General features: G+C 35.7%; 1 protein-coding gene across 1 annotated transcript in view; it reads right to left on the bottom strand.

Annotated features, from left to right (window-relative positions):
* Positions 1-22,127, bottom strand: part of LOC146484953 (ras-GEF domain-containing family member 1B-like) — a 30,839-nt gene extending 8,712 nt beyond the window's left edge. The window contains exons 1-27 of the mRNA XM_085103824.1: positions 22,032-22,127; positions 18,618-18,780; positions 17,226-17,324; positions 16,583-16,617; positions 15,930-16,017; positions 15,163-15,213; positions 14,765-14,818; positions 14,382-14,444; positions 13,687-13,776; positions 12,828-12,905; positions 12,135-12,173; positions 11,500-11,537; positions 10,778-10,871; positions 9,864-9,911; positions 8,847-8,936; positions 7,895-7,957; positions 7,308-7,379; positions 6,485-6,580; positions 6,037-6,139; positions 5,881-5,921; positions 5,093-5,209; positions 4,013-4,086; positions 3,907-3,934; positions 3,586-3,642; positions 2,768-2,834; positions 1,642-1,714; positions 1-942 (exon numbers count right to left, since the gene is read on the bottom strand). The exon at positions 1-942 is cut by the window's left edge and continues 394 nt beyond it. Coding sequence (XP_084959950.1) covers positions 915-942; positions 1,642-1,714; positions 2,768-2,834; positions 3,586-3,642; positions 3,907-3,934; positions 4,013-4,086; positions 5,093-5,209; positions 5,881-5,921; positions 6,037-6,139; positions 6,485-6,580; positions 7,308-7,379; positions 7,895-7,957; positions 8,847-8,936; positions 9,864-9,911; positions 10,778-10,871; positions 11,500-11,537; positions 12,135-12,173; positions 12,828-12,905; positions 13,687-13,776; positions 14,382-14,444; positions 14,765-14,818; positions 15,163-15,213; positions 15,930-16,017; positions 16,583-16,617; positions 17,226-17,324; positions 18,618-18,689 — 1,758 coding nt within the window. The 5' untranslated portion in view covers positions 18,690-18,780; positions 22,032-22,127 and the 3' untranslated portion in view covers positions 1-914. The remainder of the gene's footprint in view (positions 943-1,641; positions 1,715-2,767; positions 2,835-3,585; positions 3,643-3,906; positions 3,935-4,012; positions 4,087-5,092; positions 5,210-5,880; positions 5,922-6,036; positions 6,140-6,484; positions 6,581-7,307; positions 7,380-7,894; positions 7,958-8,846; positions 8,937-9,863; positions 9,912-10,777; positions 10,872-11,499; positions 11,538-12,134; positions 12,174-12,827; positions 12,906-13,686; positions 13,777-14,381; positions 14,445-14,764; positions 14,819-15,162; positions 15,214-15,929; positions 16,018-16,582; positions 16,618-17,225; positions 17,325-18,617; positions 18,781-22,031) is intronic.
* Positions 22,128-25,000: the final 2,873 nt, after the last annotated feature.

The raw sequence follows: 25,000 nt of genomic DNA, 5'->3' as shown, positions 1-25,000 counted from the left end.
TAATAATAAAAGTACTGGCCACTTTATTTCAATACTAACAATTCTAGACAACACGAGAAAATAAGGGGACACTTATCATCTCTTGTAGACAACCATTTAAGTAATGATAAAAATCGGTCGAAATCAGCAATTCTTATAAATATTTATTACAATACACAAGCGTGAAAGCGAGGCGAGTACTGAGTTTTGTTCATTAAATTTTTGGTGGGCCAAAACTTTAGAGACGTTTAAGGTACCTGTAACTTGGAAATTGTGTATAAATCAGTAATCATATTTTTCCAGAGTCCCCCAAAAGGCAAAACAGTACACTAGCCACACTTCACTTAAGTTCCAACATTGGATCCCTATACAAACACTGTACTTTGCACTAAGTTTGTGCTGCTTCCAACATGGCGGTTAACACTGTAAAACTCCCTGCTAACAGATTATTAGATTATTCATCTTTGTTTAAACGAAAGAACACAGTCTTAACTATAAATTATCTATTCAATTTTCTATCCTAACGATTTCATAACACTTCACAGATTCTCACGACCGAAATCTTCTTTGTGTTTACCGCTAAATGGATGGCACCGATACCCACGCACGCGACCAAGCAAGACACACGCACGCATGACAACTCAAACAACACATTCGCCTATGAGCAAAACACCAAACAACTACGTCTACATACGTGGCGTATAAAGGCAGGGGTAGCCATCACATATACGCAGCTTTGGAATATGCACATACCAGGGTCAAACAAACAGCCACACAGGCGCATGCGCATCATTATTCAGAAGCGTGGGAGCTTGAAGCATACGACTTCTTTGCACTCATCCTAATGAAGCTCGACATCTAAACTGAGGGAGGAAGGACTTGTGGTAATGTCGCACCCGAGAGTATTTCCAGTCATTGTTGATGACTATGTTCTGTTATCTTCTGTCCGCATTTCTCTCCGACCTGAAATGAATAAAGTACAGAAATACATAAGTAAATCTGGTAGTGTTAAGGCTACGGATTGCAACATACAAAGTATCTTCCACCCTGCTAGCCACAAACACAAACACAACCAAGTCACTAAAAAAACAAAACGTGATTAAAACAAACAAATAAAGAAACCGCATTCTAACAATTACATGGTAAAAGAAGCAAAATTAATGGTGCTACAAAACGGTACATTTACTAGACAGCGGTTACCGAAATACATTAAACAAGTTTAGCAGCAGGACTTTAGAATTTCCTCAGCCTAAAACAAAACGAACTTTCAAAGCCTAAACAAATTTTCTTTAATGCATTTCTCGATATAAAGTGGCGCTATGGAAAAAGAGGCTAAGCTTGCCAAATTCGGCGAGCTCCGCAGAGAGCTAGCCTACCAAACCGGATCCAGGGCTATGCTATTCTTAAAACTAGTCCATGTGGCGTAATGTAATGAAATTTAGTGTATTGCAGTAGTCTATCAATTTGTGGTGTAATTTGATGTGCTGTACTATAAATGTGCTGTTATTCATTTAAAATATTTGTACCTGTTTGTTCTATGCATTTGTAAACAGCCCACATGCAAACCAGCTTGTAGTTGTATGTGACCAGCGTTTTAACATGAAGTTGTGTTATGTTGTTATGTTATATATATAAAAAAAGGAACTCCTCTGTTTCACACACCTTAGTGATTTTCGTCTTTCTTTTTCAAACTGATTCTCAGGAGCCTCACATTCATACGACATCAAAGCCAAGTCTGTAAGGAAAAACATTCATTTGTCAGTTGGATTAGCGTAAACAAGGCCTTTCCCTGATTTAGTGAGCTAACAAACCTTGCATCATTCAAAAAGGAACTTATGCGTCATTTCCAAAGAGAATGTTAGAAGCTTTGTTCTGAGTATATATTGTAAATTACTTGTTCTGTTATATGTATATGATTTTGATCATTTTATTGTTCTGTAGTTTTACTTTCATCATCATCATCATCATCATCATCATCATCATCATCATCCCTGGGGGAACAGTGTTCTCCCTCATTAGTGTAGCAGCTCTCGTAAGCTTGTAATTGCCTTAATTATTTAGCAGCTGCTACTGTTTTTAGGGTTGAGGGTATTGTTCTGTTGTTTGTTCTATAGTTTTCTAGAAGGGTTGCAAATCACGTGAAACCTTATGAGAGCTGCTTCATCGCCCTTCTCCCTGGCCGTCAGCTCAAAATACTTGGTGGCCAAACCACAAATAATAGCTTCCATGAGTGTTTCTCGGGTGCCCTGGGTTACCAAGGTAGGTAACAGCTGGGTCTTTTATATACTGATTAGGGAGCTTTAGCAATGCCGACGGCAACGACAACGAAAGCGTCACTTGAAAATATAAGTTCGCTTTACTTGTACTTCCTCGCGATTATTCCAATTCGTTCAACTTGTACAATGCGGCCGAACTATGCGGGAAGTAAATTGATAGGAACGGAGTTCAAGTAAGGAAGAAGAATGAAAAATTAACCGTCGTGTGCTCACGTTCTCCACAAAACCTTGAATTTAGTCATGTCACGTTGTTGTTTTGCTGATGACGGCAAAGAAATGTACCAAAACATATAACGCACGTGCAGAGCGATTGTTTTTGTTCATTAAATCTATCGTTTTGTGGCGTTCTCGTTGCCGTCGCCGTCGTCGTTGCTAAAGCTCCCTATTGTGACCACGGGCTGTAGGAGTAGAGTGAAGATGAGCTGTCCCTAAGAAACGTGATAGTAATTAATAGCTCCCTGATGGCTGCATTTGCTGCAAGTGTCAAGGCAGTTCACAAGTGAGCTACTTACTTTTATCGGAGAACACTGGAACAGTCATGAGGTAATTCAGCACAGTTCGATTATGGTCATATTTACACTGAGGAGATCAACGATAAACAATGATCAGCATGTGATCCTTTAACGCCCAGGCAAAGCAAAGTAAAACCAGAATCTTTTATTTGAATGGTCACACTGTAGAATTTCATCTACAGATCTCAAAAGTTAGAACCACCTTGTACAGCATTCAGTCTCATTTTCAGCTTATTTTTTGCCATTATTTTTACACATCTGATTACATAAAAATAAACATAATAAATTAGCATAATAAACAGTACCACAGGAAAGTATTGAATGACAGAGAGACCCTCCCAAATATTTACGCAAATTAAGCAATTGGGAAAAGAAAGCCTGAAAAAATTCAGGCTTGAACTGGATTCGAACCTGTGACCTTTGCGATGCCAGTGCACCGCTGAAAACTACGACTTATGAAACTGTCCGTTTATTATCGGGTGTCGACTGTACTTGAAAGAAGAAAATCTGAGTTCTCCCAACAGGAGTCGAACTTATGTACTGAGCTACTGAGACTCGTGGAAGCTTGGCCACTAAACTAGTATAGCTAAATATATATGGCTCAGAGCTTGCGTCACTGACTGAAAATACATGTGCTTCTATCGAGAGTTGTTTTGTTGGGAAGGTCTCATGGGTTACGTTTGTGAACAACAACAGCAACCACAATAACAACAACAACAACAACAACAACAACAACAACGACAATTATGAACAACTTGTTCATGGTTTAAATCTCAGCAATGTACATGTGCTAAGAAGAAATGGCAAAGCAAACTTACAGCGACTTGCTTCCACGTAACAAAGTCTGTTATTAGCTTTGACAGTTGCCAGAATTTCTGCGAGACATTTAAAAATAAGAGATATAAAGCATCAGAACATAATAAAAAAGCAAAAACAACAAGAACAACAGCAGCAGCAACAACTTACAACAGTCAAATAGTGAACATCTACAAAAAACGAGCAAATAACAATTCAGCATAACTTAAAGACAAGAAAAACAAATATGACTCACGCACTCTTTCCTTTATATGTATTTATTTATTTATTTATTTATTTTAAATGACAGGACCAAGAAACAATTTATTTCCACAAATTCTTACCTCGAAGTTTATATGTCCATTTGGAAGCCTGCAAAAACAATAGCATCATATGAGCCACCTTTTGACGATTCCAATCAAGAGAAGGCTCCTCAAAAACACATTTTACCTGTTGGAGTGACCCTCGTTAAGGAAATATACATCTTTGACAAAAAGGCTGAAGAACGGAATGGCGAATTCAAACTAAAACAAAAACAGCAGAAATGTAAGCCTTGATCAGTCAATTGCAATTATGCACAAAGTCAAATACCATTAACAAGGAAATCGTGGCAGTTTTAATTTTAAATTCGGAAGCCTAGGTAGTTTCTTAAGGCTTCCTCGCCAATCTATGTACGGGAGTATTCCTTACAGACATATAATTATCAAGGAGTTTCCTTAATCCCAGAGAGACCAAAGGATATTTCAACAATTTCTACAGCCAGGTCTTCATCACAGTTTACTTGTTCCACAAGAGAACAAAATTCACACGAAACCCAAAGGTCTGACTACAGTTCTATAACGCCTGACAAACGTCTTGGGACTGATAAATAATACTTTCTCAGTCGCATCACAACAATGGTAGAAGGCGAGCGCTCTAACCACTGCGCCACTTCAGGGCGCGGTTAGTGGGCAAGTTATTTACAGTCACTTTTATTGTTATGATATCAGAGAATAGCGACTGTTTTTCGACATGCTTTGTAAATAGCTGAAGGACCGTTTAAACTATCAAGTCGGACTATTTTCCGGTTATTGGCAAAAGAAACGGCAAATTAACTTTAATTCAACTACTGACCTCACATGGCTGAAGAAATGTGTTAATCTTACACGGCTCTCAGTTTACGGGAAACTCAAAACGATTTGATCGCTTTCGATCGACTTTGTTTCGTAAGTTGCAGTAGAATTCGGCGGTTTTGTTCGCAAGGTGTTAACAGTCGATTTTAAATATCGATCTCGGATTGACTTCTTGATATTTTCCCCACGTCAGTTTGAAGATAAGAAATCCATCTTCATCACCCAATGTCGCATCCAACCGTAAATAGATCAGTTGTCTTTACATTTACGACTAATAGACCTGGTTACATGGTATGTCAAAAGATATTCGCTATGTACGTAACGTTGAAAATGGTTATAATACAAAGTAAATGCACTATTACCTGCATTGAGGAAAGTTTGGAGAAGATATTGAGTGTCAACAAACAAAGCTACCTACCCTTCCACCCGTGCTCTCGCACGCAATTTTGAACATCGATCGATAGCAAGCAAAGTTGGACGCGGGATTCATCTCTCGCTCAAGTCTGTCAAATTTTCGGCACTTCACTCTGGACCACTAGAAATTAAAACCAACTGTTTTCAAGTCTACTCAACTTGTCAGTTCACTACCGAGCATCTGTCCTCAATAAATTAAATTGTTTTATACGAGGTACATCTACAGTAGCAAATTGGAGCGAAAGATTAAGCCAGGTAAATCGAGATAAACGGTTCTCGCGAGCTCATACTCAATCTGATAAGATAAGAAAGTCAACGCCATTATGATTCACGTATCCACATGAACTGTTTCGCGCAATATCTTTATGCATCTAATTGGCCATTTCCGACTTGCTTTGAACCTCATTATGAAAGCGAGGCTTCGTGTATAGTATTTATTATGAAAATTAATTTACATTTACATGCAAACAAAACTAACCTTCATACGAAAAGCTAATTTACACTCAGCCTCGCCTTCATAATGAGGCTCAAAACAACTCGGAAAATGGCCTTTTGGCTGCCGAGAAGTCCAGCGTTTTCTTCTCGCCAGACGAACATAAGACAGGGCCTATTAGCCCACTAGCCTCCTTCAAGGTAAAATATTCTTTTAATTTTTTAACTCAAGAACGAGGTTAGTAGGGCTAATTTAAATGCAAACAAAAGAACTTTAAAATGTGAGCCATTTTTGAATGGGGTCTAACATTTGTTGATCATCGGCTTTATGAATGAAAAAGCAAAGAAATTAAACCTTACCGTTTTCTTTAGTCTTGTGACAGGACTCATGTTGAGACCAGCTAAAACAGAAACAAAGTGTTTTCACAAGCAAAGAAAGACAAAAATTGGTAACTAAACAAACAAACAAATTAATTAATTAATGAAAAGAACCTGTAACGCTAATTATTTGCTTACCGATAATTGCCATTGCTGAGTTGAAGTTCCCTTTGTCGTAACACTCCGTAGCCACGTCAACATAATATTCAATGATCTTTGCCCGGAGTTTCTTTTTCGTTCCCTGAATGAAAAGCAAAACAGCTAGTTATCTGCAACCTGCCATTAAATAAATAAGATCGACTTTGTTTATAAAAAGAGGGTGGCACTGAACGACGGAGAGAGGGAGAGGAAAAAAACACCGGAGTTCCCAGGAACAAAGAGAGCCAACCACGAACTCAATCTTTATGACTTCAAGTCCCGGAATCAAGCCCAGGCGACACTGGTGGGATGCGAGCTCTCTCACCTCTGCACCAGCGCTTCCCCCCCCCCCCCCCCCCACCCTCTCCCCTCCCTTGAAGTAGACTGAACTGAAACTGAAGAGGAGTCTTGTGAAACGCTATCGAAAATCCGTCTTTTGCCTACTTACCAAGCATATTTCAGTCGCCACAAGATAACTAAGTCGGTTAAACCACTCTATGTAGGCCTCTAAACTGCTTGTCCTCTTGATATAGCTAAGCGTAGACTGAAAACAAAACACCAAGGAATTAAACGGACAACAATTATCACGGGTATTTCGATGGCGCTTTGTCAAAACCATTCTAAGATTATGAATATGTACACTTGCTCGAAACCAGACTCTCAGATAGTGAAAGGAAAAATTTCTAGTAAATTCTTGAAGGAAGAAAAAATCCTTAATAAGTTCTATGATTTTTGCATGACACATCGGCATGACTCGAAAAAGTTGCCCATGAGTTTTTCAAGTTGTCCATCCAATTCCATCCTGATCATCCGTCATCAGAAGACACTTAGAAATAACTGTATTATCATTTAAGGTTTGGATTTGCGAAAGTGTGATTTTTGGCTTTTCAAAGTGTTACTAAAAATAGCCGACGTGCATTGCACAGTGCCGTTTAAAAGTAAGTTGACAGCCTCGAGTATCGAGGATCGAGTCGAGAATCGAGACTCGATCACTCGATCATTCACTAGAAAGTGGACTCGATCCTCTATACTTGATACCCTGGGGGGGATCGCTGAGCTGTGGTATATGTTTGCCATCTGTGAGAACAAACTGTTAAAATAAAAAAATATTTACATAAAGAAAATTGGAATAATCCATAAAACCTTCCGTGTGAGTTTCTAAATGCTCATTTCACGTTTTACAAAGAAAACCAGCTCTACAGGTGACGTGTCAGTGTTATTTCTGCTCTGATTTTTTCGGAATCTCGATCCAAAAAGGTGAGTTTACTTACTCTCAAATCCGCATCATCACGAGGAATGAAGGTCTGTACGAACTCTTCAGGTCCTATGTTGGCAAGTCTTTCCTAAAAAGAAAAATACCAGTAAAATATCTGAAAAATATCAGTACATAATTCGCAAACTTCGAAAATAATGTAAGCCATCTCCCCCGAATATAAGGAAGCCGTCTAAATCTCAAGCCCTCAAGCCTCTGCCCTCAAGCCTCTGCCCCCCACCCCTCCCCCCCCCCACACGCCCCTAGCAAATGGAAACCCCTTGGAGACCCCCTCGAGTAAGCTGTTTTAAATTGTTAGCTTCGCGTTTCAGCCTGTTTTTACTGTCAAACTCAACTAATAAATTTTTAAACACGAAATTCCCTTTACTTGTCTGTGAAATTCCCTCCACTGAATAAAACGTCTCAGTTTGGAGCGAGTATAAGCCCAAGGCTTAAGATGAAATAGTTACGAATTTTCTTGATTTTTTTATAGCAGGTTCTAGGTAAATTTTTACGTTCGACCACGTAAATTAGTCGAAACACAATAATTAATTATGAAATTCGATTGCCTACTATGTAGTTAAATTATTAATAAGTTATTTTTACCATCTCAATGTGACACAACTGTTGCGCAAGAATCACTGGGTTAGCACAAACTTCAAGACCACACTGTTGACAAAAATAGCAAAAAAAATCAACAAAACAACAAGAACAAGAAGGAGGAGAACAACAAAAGTTTGCCTGTGTCACATACTCACTCACTCACTCACTGAATAATACACTCATTATAATTCTCATTTATTCACCTGGGCCTAGTTGTTCAAAGCCCGATTAAGCTAATCCTGGGTTAACGTGAACTATAACTCGAGTTCAATTACTAATCAATAGTGATTTTTCCAAAAGATTTTTGTCGCTCAGTTTTGACTTAGAATTTCCTTTACCATTAGCTTAAAATAAGCTTTTAAAAGCATGTTAAACGAACGAGCTGAAAACCTCGGTTAACTTTTAATCCTGGATTAGCATTAATCAGCTTTCGAAACAATTGGGACCAGGCTTAAAAATAAATTATACCATCACATTTATTCCGTTGCGCATATACCAACACATTGATATTCAAATCTTAGTAGTAGTATATTTGTCCCGTGAACCTAGTTTAATGGCCTTAGCTCCCGCCTGTCTTCTGTAGCTTAGAGGTAGAGCATCCGAAGTAGTAATCGGAAGGTCTTAAGTTCAACTCCAGATAGGAGCACTCGGATTTCCTTTTTCCGAGTATATCTGGGTCACTTACTGAATAATATACCATTCTCAACAAGAAAGATTTACAGAACGCATTTTTGCATAACAGTGTGAATGTCCAAATGCGCTCAGTTTTCAATATATCTGTAATCAAATGAAGTAAATTATACTATAAATACAGAGCTGTACTAAACACACTTCTTAGCCTATTAAATTATCAGCTGAGTCAGATCATAAATTTCTCATTCGATCGAGAAAGTGGACATGTTATGGTGAGCAAACAAATAAAAAATTAATAAAATAAAAAAACATACTACTGAACCTTGTATTTTGTTGAAACCGTCAGCTTTCTATCTTCTGCAGCCGCTGATGCCTTCAGTAACACTTCTCCATACTTGTCCAGCAAAGCCAGCTAATCAATCAATCAATCAATCAATCAATCAATCAATCAATCAATCAATCAATCAATCAATCAATCAATCAATCAGTCAATCGATCAATCAATCAATCAATCTTTCTTCGAGAGAAGTATTTTCAATTGGAGGTTATTTTTATCTGCGTGCATTGCCATACTGTAAGTCGGGTCCGCTGAGTACGTACAAAGTAAACACCTGTAACCTCTGATTGTTCATAAATCATTTTGCATGGAATGCTTATGGGTCAGTTTTAAATTTGTCATGGTAAAACTAAATGGCAACATTGTATTTCGAGCCTCAGTTGCCACAGCACGAAGCAAAACTAGAAGTACAATATTACTATTCCCTCAGACTAGATGGGATATAAGTCCATTACAGGGAACCCCCACATCCGGGAGGAGAGAGACAATCTGGACTGGAGTACAGCTTTCCTTGTCTAAAGGAAACAATATGACAATAATTATATAGTCCAACCTCGACCCATCAAGCCCCGCCCTTCAATCAGCCCAACCAACGGAGATTTAGAAACGACAGACTTGACCACGTGATCATGTTTATTCTATATTTGCCACTCGCTGTTTTCAGTTTCTCAGTAAAATTGAGTAGTTTTTGCGTTGATGTCAAAGGTCAGAATTGTTTTGCACTATTCTCTTCTCTGCACTATTTTTTCAAGAAAACATAAATGCGAAAACTACGTTTGCCGTTTGCCGTAAACGCGATTCTAAATTTCTCTAATGCCACCACCGCACATCTACAAATTTGTCAGGAGCGATAAGGAATGGGTACACCAATTACAGTTACATAGAAGTGAATGATTATGAGGTGGATTTTGTATTGAAAAATTTATGATCTTTTTTTAGTTTGTGAAACGTTAACGTTGTGAAACGAGTCCCATTATATTTTTATCATCTTTGTCTACTTGCCTTTTTAAATAATGATTGCGTCATCTGGCCAACCATGTTTCTTAATTCCTTGGGATCAAAAGAAAACAAATAATTGACGATTAATTTTTCTCTAATCTATTCCCTTCTGTTTTGCCATCATGGTTCTTTTTTTGCCAAATGCTACTTATTCATTAACATTATTAGTTTAAACGTACTTCCCTCATCATTACAACTCAGGCTTATATAAGTAACATGAAGCAACCAGGAAAATTACAACTCCCCCTGGATGGGATGCTGGTCTATTACAGAACACTCACCATGAAATGTCTAGAAGCGTTACTACTTCCCCCAGGACGAGATGCTTATTCGCCACAGGATACCCAGCATGAAATGACAAGGAACATTACTGTTGCCCCACGGATGGGATGCGAACTTGTCCATCATAGGATACCCAGCATGACATCACGGTTTACCGTTAGGAGAATAACTACTCCCCCTAGTTGGAATGCTAACCCATCGCAGAGTTACCCCCAACATTACGTCACCTTAGCTTTTAGCTAGAATAGAGTAACTTTTTTACTTATGGCCAGTCAGTGTATATCATATACAGATATAAATATGTATGTATGTATGTATGTATGTATGTATGTATGTATGTATGTATGTATGTATGTATGTATGTATGTATGTATGTATGTATGTATGTATGTATTTATTTATTTATTCCTCTTATCTGACTCTGCCCGCTTCGATTAGCTTTCACTACCCGCGGTCCAGCGTATTTAATAAAAGAATTAGCATTTCTCTGTATTTATACATTTAATGTATTTATAAATTTAATGTACACTTAATGATGAAATAAATGAAATAAATAAAGATTGAAAAATAAATAAAATAAAGTTATTATTGTTGCCAGTATACACGTTTGTTTAAGTAATCTGTAAATGACATACCACAGTGAGAGATGCACAGTAACTGGTGATGTCCTTGATATGCATCATCATAACCTCATCTCTAAAATCATTTGGAAATGTTTCTGTCCATTCACTGAATCAAAAGAAAAAACAATAATACAGTTGAGCGTGTCCGCCCATCTCTTTGATACCTATGTTTCCACATCTCCACTTATGTCCAGAAATGCACCTAACCCTTAATTTGAGTACTTTATATAAAACAGGCCTTTTTGTCGTTTTCATATGACTCCATGTTTGACAGAATTATGTGTGTTTTAGTGAGAATTAAGGTTAGGGGACACCTTATGATGTCTATCATACAGTTCATGAATCTCATCAGCGGGCACTTTCCTTTTTCCAGAACTGAACAGCCTGGAATGCAAGATTTGAAGAGTTATCGTAGTTCTATAGCTTCTTTAAAATGCACAATCCAGAAATTATTTGCGCCATTTTGAAGGACGTTGAAGGACTAGCACCTAAGCCAGTTCTTGAAAAGGATTCATGTCGTCTGCGGAATAATATGTCTGGCCAGCCAGTTATGACAAATAGAAGCACCCTACGTTTGGTTCTAATAACGTTCTTCTTAGAAGAAACTTACTTTTATTTATTTCATTTACAACTGGTTGATCTACTTTCCTCTAGAGTTTTTTTGGCTGAGCAGTTTAGACAGAAACATTTTAGTTACCGTGTACATACATGTACATGTAAATCTGATCATTTACCTTAAAAGTTGAACCAAATTAAATGCAAGAACCTTGGCCTACGGAAAAGCAATTAAACAAAAAATTATTATGGGATAGTAGTTAGACAGTAGATAGTTTTATTTAAAATCACCTCGCAGCCTGAATTACGTAATTAAAGGCTGAATTACATAATTTATTAATTGTTTAAAAAGGAACCTTACAGCGAGGCTGCTTTGCTCCACCCTACCCTCCAGGTTAACAAAATTCATGTAAATAATTAAAACATGTGACATAATGATATATTAAATCACTTCACTGACAAGCTGATGTTATGACTCAGCTTTTCAGTAATTAAATTCTTGCACGATTTCCTTCAAATTACAATTTTAATTAACGTTTTTTTGTTAATTAATTATAGTGACAATGAAAGCATTTCTGGAATTTGCTTTTTTTTTACTTGTGTTTCTTTTCCTGGAGATTCTACACTGTATAAAGAAAATTTATAACAACATTTTCAACTGTAAACTAGTATAATACATGTACATGTAGGTACATGAATAAAAAAACAAATTTAAATTATGTGCTAAACTCAGTCAACAACTAAACATATTTTACTGTGGTGTGTTATCTGGCAAGAGGACATTGGACATAATATTTTAACATTTACATCTCACCTCATCAGAGCTACATTTTTTAATTTGATCAGCACAAGCCTAAAATAAAAAAAGTATCATTTGAAGAATTGTTAAATTATAAATGCAGATTATTTGTAAAAAAATAATAAACATATTACATGCTTGTCTACATGTATGTTGATCTTGCACTGAAGTGCAATTATAATACACTGTAATAAAAGTGAATATACTTAAAATAAATGACACATCTCAAATGTATTAAGAAATTAACGTCCCAAGTGATATGGTTATAAAATGAGCACAGAAACGCACATTACTTACGATTAATTGCAATTCTGTGTATCTCCATAATACATACAAAAGCCACAATATTTAGGCATATGTGCACATGATACAATGTATGATGAATTCTAGTAACAGTCACCAAACCGAAACTGTACATGTAGCTCTTGTAAATAATACAAACTGTCGTAATGTTAACAAGCCAAAGGTACACTTACTGTAAAAGTCAAATCATAAATCATTTTAAAATGCTCAAAAAATTCACCACAAAAAACATCACTAATTTTCTATGTACATGTAAAACAATTGATCCAAAAGCACCTAACCAAACACACACACAAAAAGCAAAAGCACCAATAAGCTGTAATTAACTTTGCACGTGAATAGTAATTTTGGTTACATTTATTTACTAATTAACCAAAAAATAAAGAAAGCTGTTGATTGAATTACCTTTGAAATGGTTGACAGCAAGTCACTAGGGAGTACAAAGAGTCTTGAACACAACAAAAATGCAAACACGTAGGTTCTCTGGAATTAGTAGAAAAACAATTCAGTGATTGCTTTATTGAATGAAGGGTGTTTTTAAAGAACTAAAGTACTTCTCATTAGTTCACCTTTATTTTAATGGCCAAACTTGAAATTCTTAGATACGCTAAAAGTATTATATTTGGTGCTGGCAATTTTTTTGGACAGTCACAACTTAGCATAAATCTTTGTAGTTCAGTATATTGTAGTGTATATTACATGTATCAGTACACTAGTAGCTAATATGAGTTGTTTGTATTGAGAGTTTCAAATAATAATAATAATAATAATAATAATAATAATAATAATAATAATAATAACAATTTTTTGACAAATAATATATAAACTTTATTAAAAATGATCAACTTTTAAAACAACGCTATGCACTCCTAAAAATTATGTACATTTTCAGCAAATATAAAATTCTTGTATTCAAATTCTTGTAGTATAAGGATAAACATGTTCAACATGAAGCTGTAAAAAAAATATATATATTCAATATGCGTTGAAAAACAAATAATAATAATAATAATAATAATAATAATAATAATAATAATAATAATGTTTATAAAATTAATATACTCTGATTTCATTATTAAGAGTTGTAACGTAATACTGAACTCTTCAAAGAAGTGTAACATAACAGACTACATGTGTACCAATAAATTTCCTGACCTGACTGGTCATCATAAACTTTCATTAAGTCTATGCAATCATTATAAAGTGTGCAAATGACTGTAGAATAATTAAAATTCATTGGATTAAGAAATTTAAATGAGCTTACGTCAGGATAGTAATTTGGAAGAGGAACTAGGCGCTCTGTAAGACCACTCAGTGTGCCAGATGTAATGTGTCCATCTTTATATACAACATCCTATCACAAAATAAATGGAGCAAACAATGTTACAGTGTATAGCAGTATTCAACCTAAAGAAATTTTCATATACACCTGTACATAAATAAATGAGCACAAGAATAAAATACAACATCGGTAAGAAAAGCCCAGAGACACACAAAGTTTGTTTGACTATCAACATATGTACATGTAGTTATAAATACAAAAATGAAGACGATGTTGTACTTATCTACTACTTCATATTTACTAATTTATTCTAATTTTATTCATGTTTGTAATAATAAATTATTATTAAGTTACACAGCCCGCCTCCATTAGCTCTGCTATATGCAGGATGTGTATTCCTGTAAAAGATATAAGTATATCAAATAAAGTTGTTGTTGTTGTAGTTGATGATTATCATATAACATAATCTGAAAAGAAACTTTGAGTGTCTAAGCTTCTAGCATTTACATTATTAATTTATTATAAGGTGGGACACTTAATAAACAGGATTGTGAATCATCTATCTAGAGTGAATAACAGTCAGCAGCCAATTGAAGGTAAGTATCCTAATAATTATTTACATGTACAGTACTCTGACTAGCAATAAATTTACTATTAATAGCTTAACTGCTGCTTACCCCTGTTAGGTCTGATGGATGAGCAGGATTTCTTGATTGGACTAAGTTGACCTTCTTCTCAGACTAAGAAAAAGAACAACAATTGAAAAGACACATGTAACAATTTGCAGCTAACTGTTTTTAACAAAGAGAGGCGTGTAAATAAATGTGCTGGAGTTTTCAGCTGTTACATGTACATGTATATATCCACTGTAATTATTTATTTTAATACATGTAGTACATAGTTTTATATTATATGCATAATTCAATCAAATTTGGTTTGTATGAAGTTTTATATTGTAATTCTACCATTTTCTCCACATGTACAGTTTAGGGCTACAAAAATGAATAATTCATTTATTTATTTATTTATTTATTGTAGGTTTTCTATCTTCAGGTCTTACTTGAATGTTGTGATTTTCCTGGTCTTCTTGCACAAGGCTACCAAAAATTGTTGGCTACAGAAAAACATAAGATGAAATTTATGTTCTGTACACTCAAAAAGTGGAGGATATAAGTAATTACATCAGTTGAATAGGGTAAATTTATTTTAGTGCATACACATCTATTTAAAAAAAAAAAATAAAGTTAACTATAAAGTCTTGCAATTTACATTCAATGAAAAGAAAATTTAATTTAAATTATTTTTTACATGTAGATGTTAAAAATTGTCCGGTTTGGACTAGCTGAAATTTCTAACTTATTACATGACAACAAATTCTAAAATGAACATTAAGTATTATTGTTCAGTTATACTGAACAATAATTAATACTACTACAATATTATTAACAGTATAGTTACCCTTGCTTTGACAGTCTGCTTAAATCCAAGAGATGGAAGACTTCTAGAAGACTACGCAAACAAAAAAGAAGTTAATAAACAATTTAGATGTCTACATTTTTCAAAAATAATCTTTTTATGGTTGACATCTCTGACTTGTAACTTTTATGTACATTAAGTCAGTTTTATGGATCATCTGGTGAACTGCATTTTGTCTTTTTTGCAACACTTGACTCCCAATGGATTAATTAAATGTAGTTAATTGTAATGACAATTTGTATATATAAAGACATGATTTTAAGGATAAAAGGCTGCTTATTTGATTTTAAGAAAAACAGAGAGAGCTTATTGTAGCCAGAGTGGTTTTTCATGTTTTGATTCTACAGTGTACAGTAAATACTGTATGTGAAACTGTAAAAATGTCCTTCTTTAAATCAAATTTAGAATACAATGAAGGTTATCAGTATAAACAAAAACAGAGTTCATGTGTACCCCACAATTAAATGGAAGGGACACTAGAAATTCCAGGGGGTTGGGAGTGTAACAAAGGTCAACACATGTAGCCAATAAATTCTAATGTATGTAACATGTAGCTAGACTAGAATTTGCAGAGAGGTAAAAGGCATTAGAAAAAACCCTTTCCCTGGTGGAGGGGAGGGAACTCTCTCACTCTCAAGACATGGAGGCTTATTGAAAAATTGGTGCTCACAAAAATAGGGGTGTTACCCTAGTATAACTATATATGTGCTTGTAAATTCAACCATTATCAGGGTCGTTAAGTTGGATACCTTTCTCTGCTTAGTTGATCTTCTCAGCAGTCCTCTGGCAGCTTCTTCATACTCTTTAGCTAGCTGGTGATGTTGTGACGACAGCCGTCTGCAATTGGGGAATGGGTTCAAAAATTATGAACAAAACTAATTATAAATTCATTGTTTTTTTTTTAATTATGTTTTATGTAAAATTTTATTAATAATATAATAATTGTGATAAAGGGTAAGCATGAATCATAGAATTATACAATACATACTTATGCATTACGTGTATATTATTTTACCACAATTATAGAATATCAGCATAGCTCATATCAACCCACTTGACCACAAAATAACTCGCACATGAATAACCTGCTGTTGCATCTATAAAATTGGCTGTATTAAGGCTCACAAGAGGAAACCATACGAAATAAAAAATGTGTGCAAAGTTGATAATTTTAATTTTAAATAATATTTCTTTTCCAACTATCCTTCCTTTGTATAAATCGTTGTAAGTTTTTAAAACATTTAACTCTAACATTGCTTGATAAATTTTTACTTTTAAAAGTGTGTTAATTTAAGGACCCAAGAGGACAAGTGCTGTAAAGTGCAATTAATCCAATTAACGTCTTAATTAGACAGAAACAATAATACATGTAAAGTGATAAATAGAATCATAATGTACATACGCATAGTTGGATTTTTGACGAGTTAGCTCTTTTGCCTGATAAAAGAAATCAGATAAAAATAAATAAATATAACAATATTATAAACATATTATCTGAACTTGTGTTAACTGTAAAATACCCTCCAAATATCTCACTGCTCTTCATAAAATACAGTAACTGTTCAGTAAATAAATATTTTGTAACTTTTAAGCCAATCAAATTGTACCAGAGATCAACAGTTTTTTTGAAGGATCAATTACGATACTTTTTACTAATTAGACACAGGAGTATGGATCAGAGACGTGTAAACCAAATATTAATAAGACTCAAAAGCTTGAATCTAAGTTCAGGCCTCAGACAGACTGAATACAGCTGTTAATATTTTAAAAATCACTACAGTTCTTAATTATATAAAGTCCAAGCTAAGGTTACATTCACCATACATGCTATACGCGGGTTGTGTAAATTGTCTTTCATATATATTAATTTTGTTGAAAGTAATTATTTAATAAAGTGTGGTGTTAAGTGTAAGTCATACACGTACTTGTATTTCTTTTGTTCAATACAGTGTATGTAAATACACCTAAGTTAGAACCTGATAATTTAACAATGGTAACGTTAAATCATTCCAGTAATTACACCACTGACAATAATTAATTCTAACCTTCTCAACACTACTTTTACCACATCTTATCTCCTCATCAAGCTGTAATTCTAGCTGGGTCAGTTTCTTCTTTTCTGCCTCTAGCAATTTTTCAGTCACCTAACAGGAAAGAATTTTTTTTACATGTAAATACACACATATTTAAAAACCACTGGTGCATTTATACCATGTAAAATGTAGGGTTTTCTTTATTGTAAGTTGTAGCATTTGTGAAATTAAGAAAAGTTACAAAAGATAATATCTGTTCAGTGATCATGTGGGCAAACTATAAAATATCTTTCTGTGTTGCTGGGCAATACTTAAGACTAATTATGATGTCATAGTGGTTACCATGGCAACAGGTCAGCTCCACAAAAATGACCTTTAAATTTCAGTTTTTGTAATTTAAACTAAGTCAGTGACCTACTGTTTTTATTGCTTTGTTGGAAACGCCCCTAAATACTTAAACTCCTCCGGCAAAATGACAAAAAGTAATTAAATCAGTAGTTCAGTTACAGTCATGTATATATATGCAATAATTACTAGTAGTAATCAAAGATTATAGAGTGTATTCGACAGCCCTGAGATGTGCGATTGTATGGCCTGCTGCGTGACTTTTTTTAGGTAGCTCTTTCGTCAATTTATACCTGTATGTAATGTGTAACTACCAAGGTGAATATTTGCAATAAACAAAGCTGAGTTTAAAATTTCAGCGGCTACATGTACGTTGTTGAACTTGAAAATAATAGAAAGTATTTTCGGTCCACCTGTTGTGTGACGCCGTTGAACTTTAAAATAATGCACATCATTTTCGGTAAAAGGCTGTCAATCTTTGAGAAAAACGAAACTTACAGGCCAGCATACTATTTTGGTAGTAGCTGACGCACAGTGTACTGAATGTTGCATGCATGCAAAACTTAGGACGGTCAAAATTTTGAAATAAAAATACATGTTTCCTTATTTTACACCACATTTCCAATTCCAATGTACTGCAACATGATTTTTGATAGAAATTTTGAGCCATTAGCTGATGCATGCACATAATAGCTATGGCATGGGTGGGTTACGCAGATACGCATCTTTAAACTATTTTGAGCCTCCTTAAGGATTTGTAGGAGCCTACAGTAATTTAACCCACTGTAGGATTTTACAAAATTTTCTAGATTAGGCTCCCATAAGATACTATTTAAACTTAAGTTTGTTAAATATACACAGGATTCTGAGGGCTTAAAAAATGTTATTCATGAAATGACTGTGTTAAAGAAATACATCTTTAGTTGTTTGTTTGATTAATTTTCTGTTGATCTTCTCTGAACTCTCCCAACCAGCAAAACATTATTGACAAATCCACCTTATGTTTTGTCTGATAGGTAAAAAATTTAGAGTCAGGAAATAATAAATAGCCATATATACCTCCAACTGTACTCCAAAGAGTCCCTGACCAAGATTCTCCAGAGAGGCACCGGCATCACAAGATGTGGCCATTCTGTTGACACACAGTCCGAGTGTCACAGCATTACATGTACATCATGATATCTCAACTGACTGCATGGTTATACAGATGTCATGAGATACACTGAAAATAACCAACATGAACATTAATTAAATAGAATAACTGTACACATGCAAATGATTCATTACAACTCTGGCTCTGAGCTAGTACTAACAGTAAATGCTCTTGAGTGCTAATCCACCCACTCCATTTACTCAGTCTAAAATACTAAAAGTTAACTATGGGCCTGTTTATGTAGAGGGTGCCAGTGGCCTGAGTGGGCACTGTCAACGTTTCATACATTTCTTTACAAAAAACACTTAGTTAGTCTAGCAGCATTAAGTGTTTAGACACTAGACCACCTCACCTGCCTACCTGGGCCACCCTGTCTGCTTGCCCAGCTTGGACAACATTGGACGAGCTATCTTTCTTACATGTACATGTGCATGTACATGTAATTTGGCCAAGCCAGGGTCACCTAGCCAATATCCGGGCTATGTTCTGATGCATGTTTTTAATATATCTTAATAAACATAAACTAAAGAAAACTGTATAACTTTCAAAAGAAAACTCCAAGGGTTCCATTTTTAACTTGTAAACTCATGCACAATGAACCACACTGAACAAGTTATTGTAATGAATGAAAATGTGATTCGCTTGGTCGTTCTATTGGTCACTCAATGGGTTTTAATTTTTCAGCAAATACAGAGGGTACTCTCACCGTTTGCTTAAGTTTCTCTCCTCCTTCAATTAAAATACACATTTTTTTTTAATTCAAAATTAAAAGAAACAGCCTAAAGAACACTCAACCGCTGAAAAAGAGGAAATGGGGGATTCTGAGAATCTCAGTGCGCCCTTTGCAGCTAAAGGGCGCATGGTATAGAATAACCCAGTAACCAGGTCAACCCAGACACCCAGGTTACTAATCCTCCATATAAACAGAGCCTTAAAGTGTATATGACAGATTTTTTTCTTATTTGCTTGATCGAATCTTCTTGTTGTTCTCGTATGAAAATCAAAAAAATAAATTCGCTATCGATTTTTCTTCCCCTCGTTTGAGGCGGTCAAAGACGTGAAATTTCACTTCCGGGTGTGTACAAAACCGTGCAAGGCAGGAGACTAGGGATAGTGGACCTGTGACGTCAATACAAGAACGCTGCTTTCACGGATTCTCTGTTTCACTTTTTTTACGTCTTTCGTGTTGCTGCAGCCGTAAACAACGCACCGCAGCACCATCTTTCTTCCTAATTGCATAAAGAAAAACACTGAAACAGAGAATCCGTGAAAGCAGCGTTCTTGTATTGACATCACAGGTCCACTATCCCTAGTCTCCCGCCTTGCGTGGTTTTGTACACACCCGGAAGTGAAATTTCACTTCTTTGACCGCCTCAAACGAGGGGAAGAAAAATCGATAGCGAATTTATTTTTTCGATCATAATTTTTCATACGAAAACAACAAGAAGATTCGATCAAGCAAATAAAAAAAATCTGTCATATACACTTTAAAAGTCAAAGTTGAAACATAATTATGGAGGGTAAAGAATAAACAGTCGACTCCCGATAACTCGAACCCTCAATTTCCCTTAAAGGTTTGAGTTATCGGGAGTCGACTGTATAAACATCCATGGAGGTAGATGCAGTATTGGCAAAAGCAAACAGGACAAAATTTTCCCAAAAAAAATACCTCAAACTGTTTGGTAATCGAACTTAATCAAACTCAATCAAACCAGAGTTTGATTGCGTTCGATTTCGGAACCCAATCAAACCCAATCGAACAGTGCATTTAACCATCAGTCGAAATAGACAACAACTTTGAAAAGTCTTTTTTAGCATCCAAGAACAACAAAGAATTAGGTGAAATGAACAAATTTTAGATTGATGTAGCTTTACTGAAACATCTTTTTATGATCCACTACTGTTATCATTTTTAATCAATAAAATTTAATCATTTAAGTTCCTTTGTGTTCGATTCTCGAACTCAATCGAACCCAGTCATTCGATTAAATTCGATTGAGTTCAATTAAGTTCGATAAATGAAACGTTCGATTTGGTTTGAGCAGTTACGTCGGGAATAATGATCTGCTTTAACAGCACATTTTCACATGCCCAGAGGCTAATAATTTCTCTCATATAAATGGCCCTATTGTTAAATATAATTGATCATTTATTGCGTGTATATTAGTAAGTAAAACCTTCCACCCTTTTACAACAAATGTTCTAAAGATCTACATGTAGCCGTTGAAAAACTCTTCTTCAATATTTCTTATTAAAATTTTAAAGGAGCAGTAGGAGAAGACATGAATAAATTAAAACGCTAAGTTAACAAATATGACGAATACATTAACAAAGTGTGTGGATGGGAAGAGTGAATTATTATTAATTGATCGTAACTCCAAAATTAAAAAATACAAGTTTAAGTTCAGGAAAAAAACTAAATGAAGCAATTGCAAGAAAACGAGGAAAGCAAGTATAAACACTCAGGAATTAAAACTTTTTCGCGAATGTTTACTTAAAATTATTCAATAAAAGAGTTTCAAGCATCATGAAAAATATATTGTCGTTTGATAATTGCGGTGAAGCTGAGTTTAAGGTGGCTATCTAAGGCAAACAAACTCTTTTGTAAAAAGTTTTATTAATAGAGATCTGAAAGCAAAGCGAAAACCACACTGTACTCCAAACAGCGACGTTTAATTTGCTGGAGGAATAAAAATCTACCGTACGTGGCCGCTGTTTGACAAACAGAAATAAAGAATTAAGCTTAAGCTTATATTAGTGCCAACGAACACAAACAATTGATTCAACTTCTGTCACGTAGCGTTTTCGCAAAGCTTTGCAGGCACGCACAAAGCGAATTTGCGAACAATTTAATCTGATTTCAGGTGAAAGAGCCCATGTATCACACCTTGTCGTTAACTGAAATTCAAAGTAGTAAAGTGTGCCCAAACGAAGGTAATTAATTACAAGGTTCCAGCGATCCGAAGCGAATGAAATGCGGGTAGACAATTATTGCAACGCGCGGGGAACCAATTGTGCAAACAAAGGATGTAAACATAACAGAAGCAGAACTTACATTTCTTATCACAAAAAAGAAGATAAGAAACGCTTATACTCAAACCTAACAGATCACCGTGTAGCTTGTAATTAGACAACTAAAGGGAATAATTTACTGCAAGTTGCGCGATGTTACAACTTTAAGTTATATGTGACCTAATTTGTATTCTGGAAAGAAGAGCTAATTTATATCAATGACATATTCCTTTCGATCATAATGTATCAGCTACACTTCATGACAATGAATACCCACAAGTTGCATCCCTTAACAAGAAAATTCTCACCTTCCTACAAGTCCTGAAGACAATTTTGTATTCCCAGAGCATGCAAACCGGACAAAACAGTGTGGCACAACAAGGAAACCGCTTGATAGAAATGCGGTTGGCCTGGGAACAACTGAAACCGGCTACCTGAGGGGAGACGGGACGGGAAGGTTGCCGCTTTGCATGCAGACCTTGCAAAAAGCGATTAGCAGAACGAGTCAAAGTATTTGCCAGTCAAAATTATTATAGTGATTATAGACCTAATGCCATTTTAGAACACTCATTTTCTTGATACCATGGAGAATTCACTGATGGACTTGTCCAGGGAAAGTCAAACGTCAACGAATACCTCTAAAGTCGAAGAATCATTTAATCGTTTATTTCGGTATCCCGTCGTGTGAAAAATTATCTTAGCTGTTTCTACGTTTCACAGTGTTTGCATGAGAAGCAAATTGAGTTCAAATATTAGAGAACATGTCAATTTTAAAACGTAGCGAATCAACTGAGCTGCAGTGTAGCGAAACGACTTTGTAGCGAAACTACCGGTAAGCTTTATTTCTGCTTTCAATCATATATTTTGCTTTTACAATTTCGTTTCTACAACTTCTCCGTTATCTAAATTTAGAAACCAAACCCTTGTCGTTGCAACTGAGAACGCTTGCTCGACCGTAAAAAACAAGGTTCTACTGGAGGTTTTCCTTGTCGAGGAGATAATCGACTGTGTACCGAGGCTTGTCTTCGTCTGAGCTCCAAACCAAGCAGCTATGACGCGTAGTTCGAATCGTTTACGAAGATTCCCACCGCACGAACCTTTCGCCAGGTTGAGAAAATGTAATTTTCCAAATACATAAAATAACGATTTGTTCTCCAATGTTTTTGATTGATTTCTCTCGTTATTTTAGTCAACGCAGGCGATTTCTTCCGGCCGGCGCCTTCACGTTTCCCACCTCTTCTTTTCATGTTCCGTTGGAGACGCGATCCATACTGTTTTTAACCAAATATGATAAAATCACCATAGCATGAGCAAAAGCATACTCAGAAACAGGTTTCCAGTAAAAGATTGAAAATCCAATAAAACACTGGGAAGATTGAAGCGGATTTCTAGATGCCGACGCGTACTTTTGATTTCCGGTTGAGGTGGACGCTTTTCAAAATTGACAAAAACTAGCCGACAGGTCAGCGCGGTCACAAGGGTGACTGTGTCCCTTTAAATCGACCAACATTCCAGTTCATTAATCGAGAGTGTTGGCCGAACTTGTATCAAAATTGCGTACTCGTCTTGTGCACCAATCGCTCCGGCAAAAATTTCCACAAAATTATAGCTTCAAAAGCTGAAACGAAACAGTATTTTGAAGTTGCGAAGGATTTGTTGTATCAGCTGGACTGAGCTAGCTGAACAGACTGGAAAAGCTTTTGAACGATTTCTCGCGACATATGGATTAACCTTTTACTTTCTCTTGCTTAAGCTTGATATTTTAAGTTTGCAATGGACAATCAATTAAATATTTTTTGTCATCAGATTTGGCTCACTTTCTCCACATGGACCCTGCACATGATATCTTCTGTCACGTTTGTCCCGTGGAATTTACCACAAAAACATTGGACCTATCAATTATTCTCCCAATGCTTGAAGTATAATTTTCTTTTGGATTTTAAGAACCGTCGCATTAGAATCACGCCTTCACAGGAGTAATATAAACATTACCCACGATCAGAGACATGTGCCACTGGCGCGCGCATATCACTGAACTGTAAAGTCGTTTGCTCCGTCTTTCTTTCGAGTGCCCTAAAAACGACTGCGCATGCGTGGGAGGCTAGCCGAATCTTAAAAATTCTTCAGCAGTATATAACTGGATTGATGGAGCTCAGACATGAAAAAGTACACACAGAAATATAAATATAAGCCACCTCAACCGATTCGTTGTAACCGCGGATTTTGTACCCAATGATCACACAGATAAAGGGCAAAAAAAAAAAAAAAAAAAGGATATAAGCCATAGTAACAGGTGATTGACGTGCAATATTTTCTCGGACCCTGTATGGCGCGGTGATGTCTTTTCCTGAATTCTTTGTAGATCCTAGAATACGCCCAAAAAGTGACAAGTAAGCTCGTAAGCAAAACTGGTACCGTTAATTGCAGCATTGAATCTGTTACCGTCTTTGATCAAGCCCGCAAAAATCACCAGTACAGGCCAGTTGTTCACTTTTGGGTCATCTTCTCTATTCAGTCTGTCTTTGCGCAGGCCTCAGTTAAGTTTCCAAATTTTCCCGCTGACGGCGCTTAAAAGTCCCATATTTTCCGAAAAGTTATTAATGGTAAATTTATTATTCAGTTTAAAGTTTTCTCTTTGCGGTATGCAAACGGACTTGGTTTCTAACATCTGTTCTTGACATGATTGTCAAGAGACTGGCACCTTGTCAGGCACAAACCAGAGAAAGCCAGGGTGACAATTTAGTTTTCATTTTCTTGCCTTCCTCCTCCGCAGAGGCTCCTTAATAAGGAGCGAAAAGTCGGAACTTAGGAGTAAAACGGAAATAGGGAAGAAATTGGTAAAATTAACACAATAGTCTACCTCTTCTAATTATACAAAGCTTACCCATTACCCGCGGGCATAAAATAGAAACTGATATTGCAAGCAATTATGGGGTAACCTTAGTGAATCAAAGTTTTCAAGTTCAAGTTTCAAGTTCCTTTTTTTTCCACATACTAATTTACAACATTATTGCAAGGAACAGGGATTAGAAAAATGTGGAGTTGTGTAAACGAAAACCCATGGGGTTAAAAAGAGTTTACGCACCTGGTCTCATACTTAACAAAACTGAGTGAGATATCATATCCATGCATTCAAATTAATCTTAGCTAGCGAACATACATGGAAATAAGCAAACAAAGGCAGTTCTTTTGCGAGCATTAGTACTAACCTATTCTTTCTTCTTCTTCTTTTTTTTTTTTTTTAATTTTTTGGAGTGAATACTTGCTAACAAACAAT

This window comes from Pavona decussata, unplaced genomic scaffold (genome assembly GCF_977016875.1).
Source record: "Pavona decussata unplaced genomic scaffold, jaPavDecu1.1 SCAFFOLD_28, whole genome shotgun sequence".
NCBI lineage: Eukaryota > Metazoa > Cnidaria > Anthozoa > Scleractinia > Agariciidae > Pavona > Pavona decussata.
This window is presented reverse-complemented; position numbering and strand designations above follow the sequence as displayed.